At 34.3% G+C, this 20,225-nt stretch overlaps 1 protein-coding gene across 1 annotated transcript; it reads left to right on the top strand.

Moving 5' to 3' along the window:
* Positions 1-5,425: 5,425 nt before the first annotated feature.
* On the top strand, positions 5,426-15,762 carry LOC132549221 (glycine N-acyltransferase-like). The gene is made up of 5 exons (XM_060213139.1): positions 5,426-5,576; positions 6,752-6,865; positions 10,356-10,470; positions 10,944-11,070; positions 14,137-15,762. The coding sequence occupies exons 1-5, from the start codon at positions 5,499-5,501 to the stop codon at positions 14,603-14,605; spliced, it is 903 nt and encodes a 300-aa protein (XP_060069122.1). The 5' UTR covers positions 5,426-5,498; the 3' UTR covers positions 14,606-15,762.
* The last annotated feature ends 4,463 nt before the right edge of the window (positions 15,763-20,225 follow it).

The raw sequence follows: 20,225 nt of genomic DNA, 5'->3' as shown, positions 1-20,225 counted from the left end.
TCTATCTCCACAAAATTAGATATGGTACTAATACTCGGTCGTCCTGACTCTGGCGGCACCTGTAGAGGGATACACCAGAAGGTTTCGAATAGAAAGGCTATCTAAGGTACATGAAGTGATAGTCGTTAAATGAATACTGGTGTCGTCCGTGTCGTGATGAGACATAAATTAATTATACAGTACAGATGTACTGTATATATGTTTATATATCTCTGTTTCTCTTTGTATCCGACCCCAATGTTCGTATATAATAGATATCTTGACTACACTATGTATTTGGTGCCATTACTTTACAATGTCTATTGAACTTTTACTAAAATACACTCCAATGCCGAGTTTCCAGCTGATGAAATTGAATATCAAAAGAGACGTTTACGCTATTCCGTGTGAAAGGTTTTCCTAGACGCATGCGGTGAGGTGCACATGTAAAGTTCATAGCCTATATTATTAATATTAAAGAATCTGGGAACTTTGCATTATAATGATATATGATTACCGATATACACCTATATAGTTATCACTTGCAGAGAGGTGCTCGTAGATAGAAGAGCTGTAGGAATATAACGTAGCTTCATATCCTTCAAAATGGCAACATGCTACACGTTTCTCTTCAATTCAATCCTGATGGGCGTGCCTGGGAACCGGATGGCGGTAAAGTAAACACTGAAGGACTTAAGCGCTGAGAACAAATTATTGTCGTCCCTTTACCTTGGCAACCTTGCATAATGATACTGTAGCTTGCAGTCATGTACAATTAATTTACAATGTCATGTTAAAGCTAGTTTATTGAAAAGGGGCCAAAGAATATCTCATGCTGTAAACACAATACTACAAAAAAAATTATATTCTATCAATAAAAGTATTTCGTTAGGTTGGTTAAGAAACAACACTTCTTTGTCATATTTACAGCGTTGAAACTAGAATTTAGAATTTCAATTCTCCACATATTTTATAACATTTTTTACAATTGTTTACAATAAAAGGAAAAAATCGCTTCAACTCAAGAAAAAAAATTGTACTACTTTGATGGTCGATACTTGTAATAACTACATATTTTTGAAGCTCGGGTGTCATCTTAAATCTCTCCGGACGTTTGGAATACCTGAAATGTTTTATTCGCCAAAGTAACTTTCTTACCCACATGAGCGAAAACCTGTGCGACCTGACGAACTACTCAAAGGTACCTAAGGATTTGTCTGTACCCCAACGAAAACATCATAACAGGTGCGTTCTCTATTATGGCACGCTTAATCTCTTGACATTGTGTTTAGATTTTGCCTTATTGAATATTCATTCGCTAAATTCGTTCCAGGTTTAGGTTTAAGCGATAATGAAGTCAGGGTCACTCACTACAGATAGTGAACCGCGTGACTGATTGGAATATATACGTTACTTAGTGGGAAGTCAAATTCATAAACACAGATCAGGAATATTGTCCGAATTTCTTTTCATTAAAGCCATTCCAATAACATGTCTTTATACATGTTACATTTGTTGAAAATCTAAAACAGAGAATGATGTCCTAACTGAACCGTCAAAGTATATCATGCTACAGTGGACAATGGGAAAATATTTTACTCATATGTGTATTGTATCTTGTTCATAAAAATAATTTTCGTGGATGTTTTATTTTCGTCTGTAGTCTAAGAACAACGAAATCATATGTCCACAAATTGCACATAACCAGATCTATTGAGCTATATTTATCCACGAAATTCAGTCTCAACAAAATAGTTTTGTTCTGGAAACCTACGAAAAATGAGCCCCGCCAAAATATGATTTTACATATTTGAAGTTTTGTTTTTATATTTGTGCGCAGTTTATACTGAAAAGATAACATCGTCTCATATTTCCAGTTAGGACTTTTGTTTTGTTTGTTTGTTTTCGTTTTATTTTTTGTTTTGTTTTGTTTTTGTTTTTTGTTTTTTTTTTTATTTTCAACTCTCAACTTAAATACGTATCATATCACAAATCAGTCATTGAACTGTGATGTTTCCCTCGGAATACAGCCTCGTTATATATGACCTTTCGCAGGTCGACAAGGCCTCGTAGTAACCTACAAACGCAGATCAAGAGATATATCACTTTTGGAAGGTTGACAAGTCCTTGTATCAACCTACAAAAAGTTATTTGAGAAAAACCTTAAGCTGAGACATGGCGTTGCAATAGATAAATTTAGTGACACTTTTGATTAATGATAATTAAGAAATCGATATTGTGGAGTTAATCAAGATGATTTAATGAATGGTCTCTTGCCTCATTTATCCTAATCATCTGCTGGTTGTGAAGGTCAGAGTTCATCACCAGTGACTGCAAAGTATACACCTAAAGTATATATAAAACACTTGTATAATTCGTTTTCGTTACTTCGCTCTGTAAATCAGGACTCATTCAGAAAAAAAAACCCAGATCCATTCAGCAGTATTGTGTCTACTTGGCTGGATTTACTGCGGTGTTTCCCTATAATTCCACGTTATAATGGACAAGCTATCAAACAGCCCTACAGATGGACAATATGAAGACACATACACGTACAACCATTCATGAACAGTCCTGGACATTCAAACAGACGAGAAACACTCACCATATTTTGTCTTTACATAGAGAACCATCTACAACGAATTAAATAATTGTAAAGAAAACAGCATTTCCTTCATCTTTGCTTTGATGAGAAAATTGAAAATACTTTTAGATACTTTTGAGTATGTACTCATCTTTTTTCAGTGTTCTGCTGATAAGACTTACATTTACATTTCAAGCGGTTTAAATACCAATAAGTTGGTATATCTCCCATGTAACGAATGAACATGTAGATACAGTGGAACGTTTAGTTCAGGACAGGTGCAATCGTAAAAATCAATTATGGATAAAAACAAACAATAATGATAGCATACTATTATAGTTATGGCACGCGTTCTATTTCTTCTCATCATAACTATTTAAACCAAGAGGAGGAATGTCTGTCGTATAGATTAGCCACCCCCATAAGAATAATACTTCACAACACATACTACTGGTAAGTAGGATTTCTGACAACTTCCTGTCTCCTCGCTATAACAATAACAGTTTTTTTTATGAATGTAAATGTTTCATTTGATCGTTCATCTATATTTCTACTGTTGTTCATTTGCCATGTTTTTTTTCGTTTAGTAACTTTTTGACACGCCAGTGTAGATAACATGTACAGTCTTAGATTTAAACTGTTTTTATAAACTTCTTAGGTTTATGTTAGACGAGATACCTTTTTAACATCGATCTCTTACGTAATCTTGTAAACACTGATTTTAACGTGGACTTTGTATCACAAATAGAATGATCACATCATGGAACGCGAACATCGCATTTCAATGACACAACAAGAGTACATATAGTGTAAGTGTCACGTGAGAGTTCGTTAATAAACTAATAATTCGTAAATTTTGATGTCATACATTGTTATATCATCTTACTACCATACTTCAAATTATGGAGTCATGCTATATGTAATTCTAAATTTGTATGGAAAGGCGTTATTCACTTTCTTTTTTTTTTTTACAATCCTTGTAATATGAAAATATTTACATGAAGAATAAGTGAAATACGAGATATGTAATATATTCTTATATATCTTCTTGGGAGCTGTATTGATAAATTTGTGATGGTCAACATCCGGCGTGTTTAGTATTGTACTACCGCTAATCGGTAGGTGTCGGTAAAGATCCGGTAGGTGATATCTTGCTTTTAGTACTACCAATTGTCTACTGTGACCCAGACACACTGTAAACATATTTGAGTTGAAAAGTGTCTGTCGTCTGCCATGTTATCTATAAACCTTGTGCTGTGTCATCTTGATGAATTAGCCGTATTATTTTGATCCTTAAATACCTACACACTATATATGACAATTTGTTGTGAATACCAATATATTATACTTCAGCTCAATATCAATATTGACTGTTAATCTACCACAAGGCTGACTGAGCGTCGCGCACCAGAACATCCCGGATCGTGAATTACCGTAAGTACGATATATTTAGCAGAATACTTATTTTGTCACTACGATAAAAACCACATTAAAATGAGTATAGGAAATAACGATGAATTCCAAAAAATGTTGTGTTATTAATTTAACAGTATACTGTTGAGATATTTAGATGTTTTAGTTTGCAAGCATAAATAGATATTTGATCACGCGTTTGTGAGCACGGGTGAGGGGTGAAGAAGAGTGACGGTGTGTGTGTATTAAAATTCGCACGTTTAAGTATTTTCGGGAGAACCTCCGTGTAAAAACAACTGTTGGATTATTGTATGAAGTTGTGAGAATTAGTATATCTCTGTTTGTTCAGGTTCGAAATCGAGGTTCACAAAAGTATGTATATTAACTTTTTTATCAAACTTTAAAAAAAATTACGGAAGATACTTTGACCAGTCCTATGTACATGCGATATGACAGAATCTTCAATCTCGTTTAATATACTTTATTTTAGGAGTACGATTTACAAAATACATACAAATGAATAGCACCTTTCAATACAAATTTAGATTGAATACAGTGATACCAAATAGAGAACTTAAATAAATCTAACAGCTGTTCAAGGACTCGCAAGTGATGTTAAAGACCTAAGTTTTGAACCTGTGAGGAATATCAAATAGGAACAAAAGAATTGTTAAGATCTAGACTGGGAGGTGCACCATTATTCAATAAACTTCTTAATTCATTATTTTATAAATGTTTATTCTTTAGGAGGAACTTCAATAGTTATGTAAGCCGATTTCATAACTTAGATCTATATAAGGCCCTGGTGTTTGATAGTGTTATTGGGTAAAAAAGAATATATTTTGATTTATATGGCAGTATCTTGTTATATTCAGAGTAATAAAATTTCCGCTAACACTGCATACGTATTCAGGTCCTGGCTGACTGAGCGTCGCGCACTAGAACATCCCGGATCGTGCATTACCGGAAGTACGACAAAACCACAGTAAAATGAGTGTAGGAAATAACGATGAATTCCAAAGAATGTTGTGTTATTAAGTTAACAGTATATTGTTTAGCTATTTAGACATTTGATCACACGTTTGTGAGCACGAGTGAGGGGTGAAGAAGAGTGACGGTGTGTGTGTGTGTGTGTGTGTGTGTATTAAAATTCGCACGTTTAAGTATTTTCGGGAGAACTTCCGTGTAAAAACAGCTGTTGGATTATTGTTTTATGAAGTTGTGAGAATTATTTATCTCTGTTTGTTCAGGTTCGAAATCGAGGTTCACAAAAGTATGTATATTAACTTTTTTATCAAATTTTAAAAAAAATAATGGAAGTTACTTTGACCAGTCCTATGTACATGCGATATGACAGAATCTTCAATCTCGTTTAATATACTTTATTTTAGGACTACGATTTACAAAATATATACAAATGAATGATCAAGAGAAAAAATATTTTTCAATTTGGGTTAATGATATGTATTTGCGAGTATTCAGAACCAATTTTTCTGTACCTTTGTGTTTGTAGAAAAATAACATGGCGGTTTTACTACAACCCAAATATCTTCCTGATATGATGCTCGTGTTAAAGAAACACCTTCCACAATCGATAATGGTAAGTGGTTTTACCAGCATTCAATTTATTCAGTGTAAACATCAAACACTGATTTTTATACTTTTACTTTCTATTCTCTATACTTTTCTACAGTGAACAAAGTCTGAAAAAATTTCAGAGGTCAACATCTCGATGTTGACTGCTTACGTCACAGCTCATTACTGTTCGGTACTTCCTGGTCGTTTTCGGTACTTCCCGGTCGTTTTCGGTACTTGCCGGTCGTTACTCGACAATTTCCATCATTAAACGATAATATCAAGCCACGTTGTTGTTGAAAATTCATTTCAGAATTAAAATTGTTGAAATGATTTCCTGTCATTTATCTTTATCTATAATGATCTGTTTTCTTAAATATCAACGGTAGAAGTCAAAATAAAACATTTGTAGACTAGACTTTCGGTGTGTTATGTTGAACCTTCGGACCAAACTTGCCGTCGGCCGACCTCAAACTCGGTCAATAAATGTATAATGTTGTATGTAATAACGAACTAGATGACCAGATTTACAGTTTCAGTAGACAGTCTAATTATACAGTGTATGGGGATTATAGTTTCAGTCGTCCTTTGCGAAATATCCAGAAAGATTTTCAATAATTTGAAAACTGTTATTTTCGTCCATCTAGGACTCGTCACTGATGCTAAGATTATTAAGTGATATAATTCAGCAAGCGAAAAAAAATGAATGTTCAAAATGCAAATGAGATGGTTCACTAAATCCGAAATAGAATAAAATTCCTAAATCATACGTATTTTTTTAAACGCACTGACGTCTATTAGGAATAAGGTCGTGACTTGAGGGACGTGTATTCTAATCAGTCTTAAGACTGTACAAGGTGATTACCAGTTTACAGAACTCAGCTATGATTGTAGTTAAAGTTATACATATACTAAAGGCCGAATATTTACCTAGCATGATGCAGTTGTAAGAGCTTAAGATATCTATTGTGATGTATTTGAAGATGGTACAAAAATGAATCGATAGTCTCTGTGTTAAGATACACGACTACATATCTTATTAGATCAGAAAGCTATTCATGATGAAAATTTACTAATTTGTACTTCGCAGTGAAAATCTCAATAAAGGAATTATTTTAAGAAATTTCAGCGACAGGTTAGTGATAACGAAAAATTATACGTTTAGGTATATTAATATGCAACAATAGTTTTCTGTTTCAGGTTTATCAACCAATATCATTAATAGTACGAGGGTTGACCGGATATGACGTGTATGTGGACAAATGGCCGGACTTTAGTGCTGTTCTCATAAAAACTACAGAGCAAGCCTTGAAGGTAAGTGACACTAAAGTTGTTAATCTTCATGTACGTGTCACTTCTACTATTCTTAACCTCAGCCATCATGTATTTTTAATGTGATTACCAGACTTAAGATGTGTCGAGAACGGGTCTTTATCTAATTACATTCATTGATATTTAATATCATTATTTTATATAGTTATGAAGTTATTAACAGACTGGTATCTCACACATTAACACAGTTTTACTAGCTGTATTTTAGTTATATGACTCAACTCGTCTTTCATTTACAACAACGAAATCGTACAGGTTATAGGGTTTTGTATAATATCCGTCCTTATTCTTAAGATTAATATTTTTTGAAGAAAAAAAAAACACATTTAGAAATGTGAGGATAATGCTGTTGAAGCTGTAACCATACAAATTTATTTCTTGTACAAAAACGTATTTCTCTACAAACGCCACATTTCAGCTTGATAGTAATTGTTTAAGATAGGTGGTATACCCTATCTTTAAAATATCCCTAGAAGAAAAAAGTCCAGTGAGTTCAAGTGTACGGGGTTGCACTATCCTGCTACACTCACCTTGTGCAGCTATTGAGGACATGCCGCGTCGCGCATTCGTGGATATCTTGCTCCAGATGAACGAATTTTTTAAACTATAGATTATCAAGCGGCATTATCGACGCCCTCTCCAATCAATATACATATAAATTTTAAGGCAATGACATACAAGAACAATTCAGTTTTCCAGTTTTATGAATTAGTTCATATGTAACAATACTTTCTTAATATATAATTAGAAAAAAGTAATAATAATCAACGAATTCCTCAAAATCGAAGTTTTAACATTTTTACAACATATAGACATGTCTGAGATCCAGAGGCTGATTGTATGTACAGTACATCCTTAGGAGGAACTCCTCCCATTGGTACTAGATTGGTGATTTGACCTCGACACCAGGATCTTAGTAGATCTCTCTCCCTTTAGCGCGAAGATTTTCCCGTCTCGTGTCCAAAAGGAATGAATTTAACTCGCTCACTATCATCTGTCGGTGTTTGGTAAGGGACTGTACTATCATTGTCCTGTGCTCGTTACCCTTCATCATTTTCTTTTCGTCGAAAACCATCTGACGATCATAGTATCGCACAAATCTAGCGACGATTGTAACTCTACCATCAGAAATTTGACCTAAGATGTGACATCTAGATATAGCATGAGGGGACATGTCAATATCAAGCATGCGTAGAATATTCAGTACAGCTTTTAATGGGTCAAAAGGCGAACTCGTTTGCTCTTGCGGAACAGGCACATTTAAACATTTCAATCAAGTTCTTTTCAAGTATTGTTCGTGTTGGTTCAAGATATTATTTTGATTCTCGATTTTCTTTTCCCGTAGATCAATACAGTTTTTCAGTGTTGCTATTTCATTTTCATGCACTTCTACATTCTTTAATGCAACTTCCCTCTCTACAAGATGAGGGTCAGATTGAATTTTGCTCTCAACACAGCTGGCTATCATACGACCTATACTGTCGTTGGATTCCATAATCTCTTTAACCGAGCTCTCGATCATGGGACGAAACTCATCAATCAATATGGTCTTCAATACCTGAGCAACTAAATGTGATACAGGACCCACAAGCTCATCTACCATGCGTTTAATATCATCTGGTTTTATTGGGATGTCAGGATTTGGTGAACAAACCCCTTCTGAATGTTCGGAGGACTGGGTGTGGCTGGGCGGGGTATCGGAAATTTGCGGGGTTTTTTTCGAAACATTATTTACGGAGTCTGGGCTAGGAGAAGTATCTGGGGTGAGTCTTTTAACACCGGTTTGTACAGGAGAAACAGTTATCGAAACATTTTCAACACCGCTCACATGAGACGTACATGTACATGTAGGCGCTCCGTCCACGGTAAGTCCGTGCTTGGACATATTTATTGTCCTCCAAAGAATTCAAAATTACTCCACAATAAACACAGAAAAACATTCGAATGTTCCGTAGATGTATAAACCGAAAGTTCCGCCAACTATCTGACAAAAGTTTTGTGTAAATGACACAAATTGAATAAGAAAATCAACAGAATACAATCTCCGACGTACAAACAGACATGTCCTCAATGTCATTACGTGATCAATGTGACAAAGTTCAATATTATGTATAAATCTCCGAATGCATGCCTCTGACTAGCAAGTATAGTGGCAGACTCAGTATCTCCATCTCTTCTCTTTAAAGAGACTAAATGCTTAGCTTTCGTTATTTTGTTCCCATGCGTTTGAAATTAATCAATGTTATCATTAAAATTTGACCCTTCACAAAATTATAACACTGTCTGAGAGAAAAAGGTTATCAGCTTCCAACTAACCTAGTCTACCACCCATGGCTGTTTTGATTGGAGTTAGCCAACGTCAACACGTGATCTTTCGGAGCTTCGTTTACACTCTCCGAAAGATAATGATATGAATTAGCATTTTGGCTGACTTGTATTGTTTTCCTAAGGGGCAGAATTTATCGCAGTGCTTATCAAAACAGGTCACAAAAATCTTGTTAACCGAGTCCATCGTATATAATCATCAGAATTGGAAACCAAGGACAAGACAGACTCTTCTACAACAGCCGCTTATCTCGGTGTTTTCCTTCTTTTCCTACTACGAAACTAACATGAACAGCTTTCAACCAAGCTGTATGAAAAGTGTGATCATTTAAATTTTCCCGCTTTTTTTCCATTTCTGGATAGCGACACCCTTCCCCGGATAGTCAAAGGTATGTTCGCATTATTACGTTTTTCGTACAAGAAGTCGTTACTGGACAAACTCGTTATACATGGTTTCATAAATCTTCGTGTAAATATCTCTTTTGTTCATATTTTGCCCTAGTTTTATTGAATTTGAGTCCGGATTGTGATTATGTTGACATGTTGGTATTGTCTTGTTTTGTTTTTTGTTTTTGTTTTGGCTCTGTTGTGTCTAATTCTAAATGTCTATTAAAGGGGATATTCTACTTGCATGTGTGTCTTTTGTACAATCTCTATATCATGATATCACAATCCACTTTTTGACTGACGTTGCCAGTGGAAGTGTATATAACACTAGTGAATTATACACTTAAAGGTTACATAGACGAATTAACTGTATAACAGGTCGATTATGTCTTTCGTTACTTCCCTACGGCTAGTTGATTGAACATCTCCAAACTTACACCTTTTTTCTACCCCTGGAAATTTCCCTTCATCGTCAAACTTTCAAACTTCAAAACGGTAAACGGTGATACTACCATAACTTGCTATAATAAGCTGATATAACACTATTTGATATGATGAAGTAACACATGCATACTATCACAGAATGTTATGATCGATTGTAGATCAGGAAGAGATGTTGATAATTTTGGTTTTTTAACCAATCAGCGAATTGATGATATCAACTTATTCAATTTAAATGAATTTTTGATTTGAAATTATTGCCATGTGCATGTTATATTGATGTTACAAATACTGCAATTTTTCTGTTATAAAAAATTAGGATCCTGATCACGAGAAAATCACACATCTTTACAAGTTTGAAGAGGCAGAAGATAATGTGTTACGGAATTTGCTCTATAAAAGTGGTATCTTGAGCCAGCCTGTTATCCTCTTTCGTAAGCAAACTACAATAAAATACAACATCGAATAACCAATTATCTAATATTGATCAAGTAACTGACTAACATTACATAATGTCAAACAAAAATAACTGTAGTTTGATAATTAAAGATGAATTGATTGAGCATCGCTATGTCTGCGTTTAAATTCAACAGAAGCGATTACATATAAATAATTACTGAGGTTGAGAAAACTGACGCACTTAACGTTTCTAATAATGAAAAATTGTTATATGATCGTGCAAGATGTGAACTGACAAACTCATAACACAGGGTTTCAAAAGAAGCAGGTTAAGGAAAATTATGGGGAAGTTTTACGGTTGTCATAGTTATTTCCCTGGGATATTTTCAATATTCAATTGGACTAGGTTTACATGGCGGTCGATTAAGCAGAAGACGGTTACTCTTCCGGAACATATTTTGTCCTAGTTATATCGAATTTGACTGATATTTTCTTGTTGTTTTCATAGCTGGTTTATGGACCAAAACCTTACAGATAGTTAACAACGTTCTGTGTACGTCACCGGAAGCACTGTATGTGGAACATTTGGCGGCGGAAGTGCCACTGTACTACTGTGCTACAGGGATCCAATTACCGTAAGTGGTTTTTTTTTATTTTTTTGCGTGATTGTTGTAGGAGTTCCATTCCAGCGATTTAAAACCATTCTTTAAGAGGAACGCTTACGTCGTTTATGTAACTGTAATCTCATCCCAGTTCACTTCATTTGTAACTTTCCTATTTTCAGGACATTAAGCATAGTTTATTTGACAGAGCTGGTAGTTTGTAGACTGATTTCAAAAGTTCGTCTGTGTTTGTACTTGCACACGCTATAAATATGTTAACTCTAACTTGATACACATTTTGAGTAGTAGAAAACAACAAGAAAAAACCAACATGTAAACACAATCAAATTCCAAACTCAAATTAAAATATGAACAAAAGAAAAATTTACAAGGAGACTCCTGAAAAATAGTACAAGGAGAAGAAGACCAGGTATTCAGGAAGAGAAAGCGTCTTCTACTTCCTCGACGAAACCCGCTATGTAAACCTTGGTCAGTCCAAGAAACTAATGAGACGTTCTAAAATGAGAAGAATGTATAAAACAACGGAACCAACTGGCAAACTTACAAATATTTAACACATCCAAAATATCTATCTTAACTTAATATCACCTTGATCAAGGTAACGTTCGTTTTTCAATATATATTGTACACTGTTATATATGACGCTTCCAATTCTATTGATCAGTTGATTGGTAATACCTACATGAAATATGCACATCATATTATAGATCACGAGCTAGAATAAGTTGCATAATCATCTTCTGCGATATATACACTTTGCTGACAAATCAAATAGATACATTTCTGAAAATGTTTACAGAAGTACATGATTTTTTATTTGCATAACTATTGTATCTTCATATTCAGTATTTCTAATTTGTGTCATGCTTTATCAGACCTTCAATGTATGGCTTTACAATGGAAGCTATGGGTCAAATTTACTTGTTAAAATGTTGGAATTGGTGTTTATGGACAGGATATTTTCACATTTATTTGCTGTGCCTACCAATGCATATCATATTAAAATGCTTTGAACTATCGGAAAGATGTCGACATCGTTTTCTTTTCTGTCATTGCTCCATACATTTTGGTATTCTCTATAAATTCGCAACTGCCCAGCTCTATTCCTTTTACACGATAGTTTATGAATGTACCGAGTGTGCAATGACGAGCTTTTTCTAGAGAAATTTAGGACGAAAAACATTCCACAATACCTTGTTTTATTCGACTTGTATATCCCAAAGAGTTACTCTGCAAGTCATTATTTTGTACACAATGAGAGCTTGTTTCTTCGATTCTGAATATGAATTGCGATTTTGTTGACATGATGACACTAATGATATGAAAGTTATTTTTTCATTATTCATTTATGACAGTAAAAAGTAGCGGACGGACTTTCTAAATAGAAAGATAAAGCAAGTATCTATCCGAATATGTAGCAGAGAACATTACTTGATTCTTTCACCTTTGAAATAGAATGAATTTCAAAGTTGACTCCAGTTGCCCAAAACTTAGTTAGGGTTAGCAATTGGTTGGTCAACCTACGAGTTAAACAACAAGTTGGAGCATTTTTTTATCATTTCACAGAGGTAGATTTTTTGAGAGAGATCAGATTGATTTTTTTGAGTATCATCATTGCTAACAAAGCCCTTTTTGTCAAATGTCAACAATTAATTTTTTCTCAACTCGGTAGGAAATGTAAAATTAAGACATGGAATGAAACGTTGTGTATTGTCATCTATAGAATAATGAAAATCAACATTAATGGTAATATGTACATTATTATCATGCAATATATTTGGTCATCACTAGCGACAACACATCTTCCCCAGAGATGTACATGTATCTATATTTCTGACCAATCATAACCGTGTTTTTTATTTCTGCTATTACACTTTACCTAATTCTTTTTTTTTCTTTTTTTTTTTACAAATGTTTTGCTGTGTACACTACAAATTTATTTCAAAGTAATCTTTAACAAGTGTTATAAGCTATTCTTTGCAGCGAACACAATCAAATGCTAGAATATTGCATATGGCACTCAATTAAGGTACGCGCTTTCTGGCCCTTATGTAGCCCCGACATTAAAGTGGAGTTGCGGATTCACTTTGCGTGTAGTCACTTGATAGGTATTTAGACTGCCATCACATTTGATTCGAAAGGAACAAGTACACCAATAGTTGTGGGGAAGTTATAACAATATTTGCACAAATAATGAGGTGTTTTGTTGTTTATTAATTATTTAAATATTTCTAGTGGACACTGGAATTCAGATTGATGGATTCAGTATGAGTATTCACGACATAATTGCTTTCTTTGACTCGTACGTTTCAATCAAACCGACTTGTCAACAGAATCTTTAATGTCAAATTAGTAAACATTGTCCCGTGGAAATCATAAAGACAATAAAACTAGGCGTTCCGGAAGGGTAAACATCTTTTGCATTATAGATGACACCCGCCATGGAAAACCTTCCTAAATGAGAAAAAAGGAAAATAGGCAATATTGCTCTCTGTGGATAAAAGTGTTAGTGTTGGTGAAATGAAACACATAGCAAATATATGTACCTTAGGAATGAAGAAACATTCATATTTGAGATTTGATTATGTAAAATTTGCAATCGATTTATGCATTTGTTACAATGTGTTCTTTGCAGAGGTTACAATCAATTTCGCTCTCTGCACCCCTGGAACATGTCATGGTTGATTTGAAAGCACAAACGAAGTAATTTGATTGGTTCCAGGAGAAAAAAACACTGGCTAAAAACAAACTGATATGCTCCTTTTGAAGATTACAAACTTCTAAGCCATTACCATTTATCGTTATGCGACCCCGAAATTCGTTTGATATACATCAATGAATCAAACTAGTCTTTTCGTCTTTGCCACAAAGTGTCGGCAAATGGAACCTTTGATTTCGGCATGACATTTTGTAGAGGTGCAGAGAGCGAATGTGATCGTAACCCGTGGAGTGTCGAGGATGTATTACAAGTAAAATCATATATATATGTGTGGTCATTTTTGTCAAACTGATAAAATGCCGTATAGGTTACTCGCAAAAAAGTGTCACATCCTTTGAATATATATTTACTCCTTTCAGTGACCTACCACAAGGATATTCCGTAAGAAGTCTCCGATCAGAAGATTATGAAACAATTATAACGGGTGTGTGGTACAAAGATTTTGACTATGTCAAGAGCGTAAAGCGCATGTTACTGCTTGAGGGTCTAAGTGTTGGTATCGAAGACTCATCCGGCCAGCTGGTGGCCTGGACATTACAGCACATCACTGGATTGTTGGGAATGACATACGTCATTCCGGAACACAGGGATAAAAAGTTAGGGAAATACATAACTGTAGCTCTAACACAGAAAATGATAGCTCAGGATGGATGCTGTATGGCCGGTATAGATGACGGAAACTCGGTATCGGTGGCATTACATGAAAGAATTGGGTTTACGAAAATGGAACAGCCATTTAGTACAGCATTTTACTATAGAAAAGGATTGAATCATAGTAGTATAGAACAACTTCCCAGTCAGTCTTCAGCGAGCAAGTACTGGAAATAAATAACTATCTATTGTGTTCGTAATATTATTGTGAAACAGAATTATAGTTATGTATGATTCCGAGGATCCCGGGTGGCTATCAACTGAAGGGCATCGTGTCTCAACATTAGCCATGTTTTTTGGTAGCCGGAAGAGCAATAGAGATGATTTCGCCTGTCGTTGCTAGTCTGTCTGACAGATTTAATAATAATATTGTGTGAGACATTAAAACAAGGCGCACAAATGTCATCGAATACACAAATGTACAACCAATTTGACATGATCATGGATTCCGTTGTTAAAATGAAATATCGTTTAATGTAAAAACCATGAAATAATACCATTATGTCTACATTGTAAAAGTAAACTCATAAAGTCGGAAGACTCCACAGATTGTTCTCACTATAATAACATATTCATTGGCCAAGGTATAAATCAATAGGACATGGAAATTAACTGAACCTCATATGGAACTACATATTGTACGTTGTATTTTGGGGCCATTCATTTGATCTGTACGGTATCCAAATATGAAATGTAGTTTCTTGTTAAAATCAAGTGTCATTTTTAACGAAATTAAGCTCTCGTATCCGTGTCGATCAATACGTTGCGAATGTTATACATATGTCTAATATTCATGCATCATGTCTTTGTAACTGAAATGCTTTTTCCTTGGTTTCTTGCTCGTAGAAAATGTCAATATTCACACATAAGAAATGTCAGTAGTCATAGTAGATGGATAGTTTGTTAAGGGTTAAGAACTTGGAAAGACCTGCTGGACCTGTTACTGTTCCATTGATGAAACAACTCTCGGGATCCATAATGTTAAGTTGCGTTTAATTACAATCTAAAACAAACATTAGTGAAAGACTCTGTGATCGATACAATTGATCGTCTGCAGTAATGAAGGCTATTTTCATAATTCGTTTTGAGCATCCTGTACACAGAATTCCATTATATTTTGAAAAAGGCATCCTTAAATGTCATGTAAATGCTATAGTATACCATAAAAATTATATCGTTACCAATTATCAATCAGTTGACTAAATGACAATGGAATGAGATAACTTAGTTGAATATTTAATATTTAATTGTAGAGTTTAACATTATCTTTGTAAATTATAAATAATTATTGATGTAATGTATTTAACTATTCTAATAAAACATGTTTACACTGATGTTTGCTGGCTATTTTGCAAGTCTCTCAACGAAAACTGGAATATATGAGTGAAAACTTACGGGCATTTGTTTGCACTCAGACAAAGGACTACATTTCCTTTAGCCGGAGTGTTGTAAAGTTGATATATATGATAATTATCTGTCGCAAAAAGAAGGGAAAAGATAGATATTTTGCACATATTGCCTAATGTTGACATGGATAAGTAACATTATCTATGTGAATATAAAAATAGATATACTTTGAAATTTTTTTTTGTATCATGTTTGAAATAATTTATCACAAGCTAACTATGTTTTGACGCGAAGTTATAATGAGTGAGTAGTGTCTGCGAAATGGCTAGTCAGCTCCATCTATTTATAAATATGCCAGTGATATAGCAATTTTGCTTGTGAAAATGTAAATAAATAGAAGTGCTGCGCACTCGTAAAAGATACTAAAACATTAGAAACACTTGTGAAATATATTTGTTACTGCTGAAGACACTATATATAAGTTTCAGGATGATCCATAAAACACCATAAGCTGACAAGTTTCTCTGTCCATTTTTACTGGTGACATTGATTAAACCTTCAAATTCATACTGGATCACGTCTTCAATATGAAATCCAGAGTAGCGCCAGTTTAACATGAAGTCTTCGTTATATCCTAAAAAGGGACATTGAACTATTAATGTTTATGGAAGTGAACATAGATAGCTCGGAAACGCCTTGTTATCTATCTTGACCAATAGATGGGTACTTGACGGTTTGAGTTGGAGAAAGCAGGTATCAATGTAGGTACGGTATATTTTAGTTTGTTTTATATTTTTATATTTCTCCTTTCACACCTGATACACATAATATCGTGTAAACGGCATCCTTTTATTACTTGCTAATACATTACATACCATACAAACCAAGTACTGAGTTCAGTTCACCTATGTTGGGTAACCTTAATTAATGATTTTTGCACGCGTCTTATTTTCTATGTGATAATGACGAAGTGAACTAATCAATAGTAACTCCAACTTAAGTGACGGAAATACCAATTTTTTATGATGCACATTTTCTTTGTCGAACATGAAGTAGGTATTCGTTAGTACTCCCGATATAATCGTTGTTGCTAGCATGGTTCTCATTTGAGAACATACAGTTACTCATATTGATATTGGGCCTGTAACAAGCAGGGATGGAGGGTCATAAAGTTTGTTTAAATTAAAGACCTTGACAAACGTTCAAGTTCACATGTGTCAAATATGAAAATCGTCAAATTACTTTTTAGTTACCGAAAGGCAGAATCAAATGTGTTAAACAATCTTCAAACGATTTCTTCTCAGTAAGGGAAAGGCAAATGGAAATAACATTGGGCCTTTAGTATATTGGTACAAAGGTCTACCAAAATTGTTAAAATGTGTTAAAATCGTGAAAGATTTTCTTCCTTTTAACTGAAAGGCCCACGGTACTGTTATTTGGCTTGTATCGTGCTGGGATGAAGGGCTAAAAAGTTTGTCCAAATTAATGGACCTTAATTAATGACCTTGACCCAGCTTCAAGGTGATTTTCTCAATCTACCCCATTCTCCACCTAATAATAAACAGTTGAATTGTATGTTTTTGTTCATACTGAGGATAGGCCTTGTACTCAATTCAGTCTTTCCTCTGAAATAATTCCTGGACCATAACATTACAATTAAAACCTTTATACTGTGCATGCTCCCACTTTTGCCATCCACCCAGAGTCCCTATCTTAATGTTATGCTGACAATTTACAAAATCATCACAGCATTAATTGTTCCAATGAACAGCTATGTCGATCCGTATTCAACGTCACCCTAGTCAAATGGGTTGAAAACAACTTATTCTTATTAACCAGAAAGCCTTAGATATTGATATTTCGCCAATAACATGCTGTTATGATGGTTTCCAAATTTGTCGAAATGCACAAGATTATTCAACATTACGAGGTAAACTGTTTTGAATTCTTAACAGGTAGTCGAAACTTGTAACTATTCAATGTTACACAACTCAATGTCAATGGAAAAACAGCTGGGCGATGCAGGCCCATTGGGCCTCTTGTATTAACTTTAAAAAAAGAGCTGTTATGTTTTGTGTGCGGAAAAGTCAGCATCTTTTCAGTAGTGTTAGACAACAATGCTAGGTTGCCGCGTTGTTTCTTATGCGACATTCTAATCAAGATAATACTGAAATAGTCATAGTTTAAAGCATAGCATATATTTAATAGTTGCATATATTTTAAGATATATTTAAAACCAACATGCCTGCATTCTTCAGTGTTCTTTCAACTTGCAAGTGGCATTTGATTTGAATACAGAGGTATCGGTCCCTGAAGACACTTAAAACCCAGTACCTGAAAAAATACGGATATGCTGAGATAGGTATATGAATCTTATTCTACGTCATCGTTTAGTATAGAATAATTTGAAGGGACTTTTTTGCACGCAACGAAAAATTGACGATATAAGCAATGACAAATCTAGTGCGACTTCGTTTTGACGTCGTGCAGATTCTTGAAACAGTGACCACTTAAATACTAACTTGACATCCAGAATTATTTTTTGCGCAAAAATATCCTGTAAATAAATTATATGATTCCATAGTATGGGCTTGCTTCCTAACTATATCCGGTTGCCTGTACTCGTGCTGTGTCATGTTCCTGACGGGGCTGTAGGGTAACACTATAAAAAAAAACTTCATATGATTCCCCTCCACTCGCTATAGTTCCTCTGTGAGAAATTTCAGTTTAAATAGCATGTTCAGAAAATGCCGTGGTTAAAACCAGGTATGACGTCCTACTCCAAATATGTCTTGTTGCATTTGTAATGTCATCATAATTGGTTGCTAATGGTCTTTCAAAGTATAAACCAAAGTACCGTTTGAGAAAAGAATAATCCTCCTGGATTTCTGACGTTTTAAGCTTTTTATTTTCATATTATTATTATTTTTGTTAAAACAAGTAACCAGCATGATGAACATAATGAGCTTCATGAAATATCTGAAGGACGAATTCAAAGTTTAGACAGTAAATTAGTTCAACATGCCTTTACTATATATATATTATATTGACGCAAACATTTTCATTTGCTTTCTCCTTTCGTCGTTCTTTTTCACTCGATAAAAAGATGGTACAAAATACACACGAGTGAATGAAACCTTAGAATTAGATAGAATAGAGCCAAATAATGAATTAATCTGCATCATACTGCATCATCAGTCCCTCTAGAACTTGATTTGTAATGCCTGGGAGGAGACTGAAGAAAATCCAAAGTGATCGATGACAATTTAAAATGGAGAAGTACACCAATCCCATAATTCAATTATTTTTTATGTACAATTCTCGATACTCGTCTTACAGTACATCTGTACAGACATTTTGTTGGACGAGACGAGCCATTGTGACTTTTTTCTGATTTATAGATTCAATAAAACCTCTACCGCCCTACCTTTGTAATTACACTGATGTATCAAGTTTATGAAACGAATAGTTAAAAATGCAAACTTCAAGAGGAGTTTCAACTCGTCTCATTTGAAATAAAAGAATATTTAAGATACTTTTTATTACATTACTCGGAGAGAAAAATACATTTTGACATGTTTTAAAGTCAAATTATAGATGAAAAATCAAACGGAGACAGCCATTTTGTTGCACCAGTTCCCTTTCATAATGTTATCATATATTACGACATCACACTTGAATTCTAATTGCTACAGCAAATGAAAAACGCATAAGGGTACATTACACAAGTGACAGATTTATAACTATTGCATGGGTGATCGAATTGGATACTGTGTAATAAAACGTGTCTATTAATCGCATACTACATACCAACAGACATTTGACGCGCTGTTTTTTTTTTTTTTTTTTTTGTAAGTTTCTGGTTTAATGTTTGACTTTGAGAGTAACAATTAAACACGAATTATATATAGTCATGACGATGTTCTATAAAAATATCATCTCATAAAGGAGTAATCCACTGAATATTTTTATGTATACAATACAAGCACCCCTGCCTTAAGATATCCACACACACACACCCTCTCACTCATAGAAACACGCCCAACTTGTGAAAATGTCTTGTTCATAAGAGATTTTTGTGGATTACTTCCTTAAATTTTATATGTAGATTGACGTTGAGAATGACAACAAAAACAGAATTTTCCGTATTTCTTTATAAGTGCAAGAATGGTCTTTCTCGTGCATGAGACAGTTATGGTATTTTGTAATTTATATCAACAAATGGTGAGAGTTGTTAATGAAGACATGCGTTACCTTCTGAAACATTTTACCTTTTCTCCTTTTTCATAGATCTTTTGTACATCCTGATTTTGGTCATACGTTGACTTTTGTTCATTGATTTGGACTTTCAGTTTAACTTTTGTTGTGATGAAGGTATTTTGTGTCCCATAAGTCTACACTACCCTTGTTTTATACAGATACGATCATACATTGAGATCGCATTCAACTG

This window comes from Ylistrum balloti, unplaced genomic scaffold, assembly GCF_031769215.1.
Source record: "Ylistrum balloti isolate Yb309-2 unplaced genomic scaffold, AGI_CSIRO_Ybal_v1 Utg369618, whole genome shotgun sequence".
Classification (NCBI taxonomy): domain Eukaryota; kingdom Metazoa; phylum Mollusca; class Bivalvia; order Pectinida; family Pectinidae; genus Ylistrum; species Ylistrum balloti.
The sequence above is the reverse complement of the archived record's forward strand: the minus strand, read 5'-3'. Positions and strand labels throughout refer to the sequence as shown.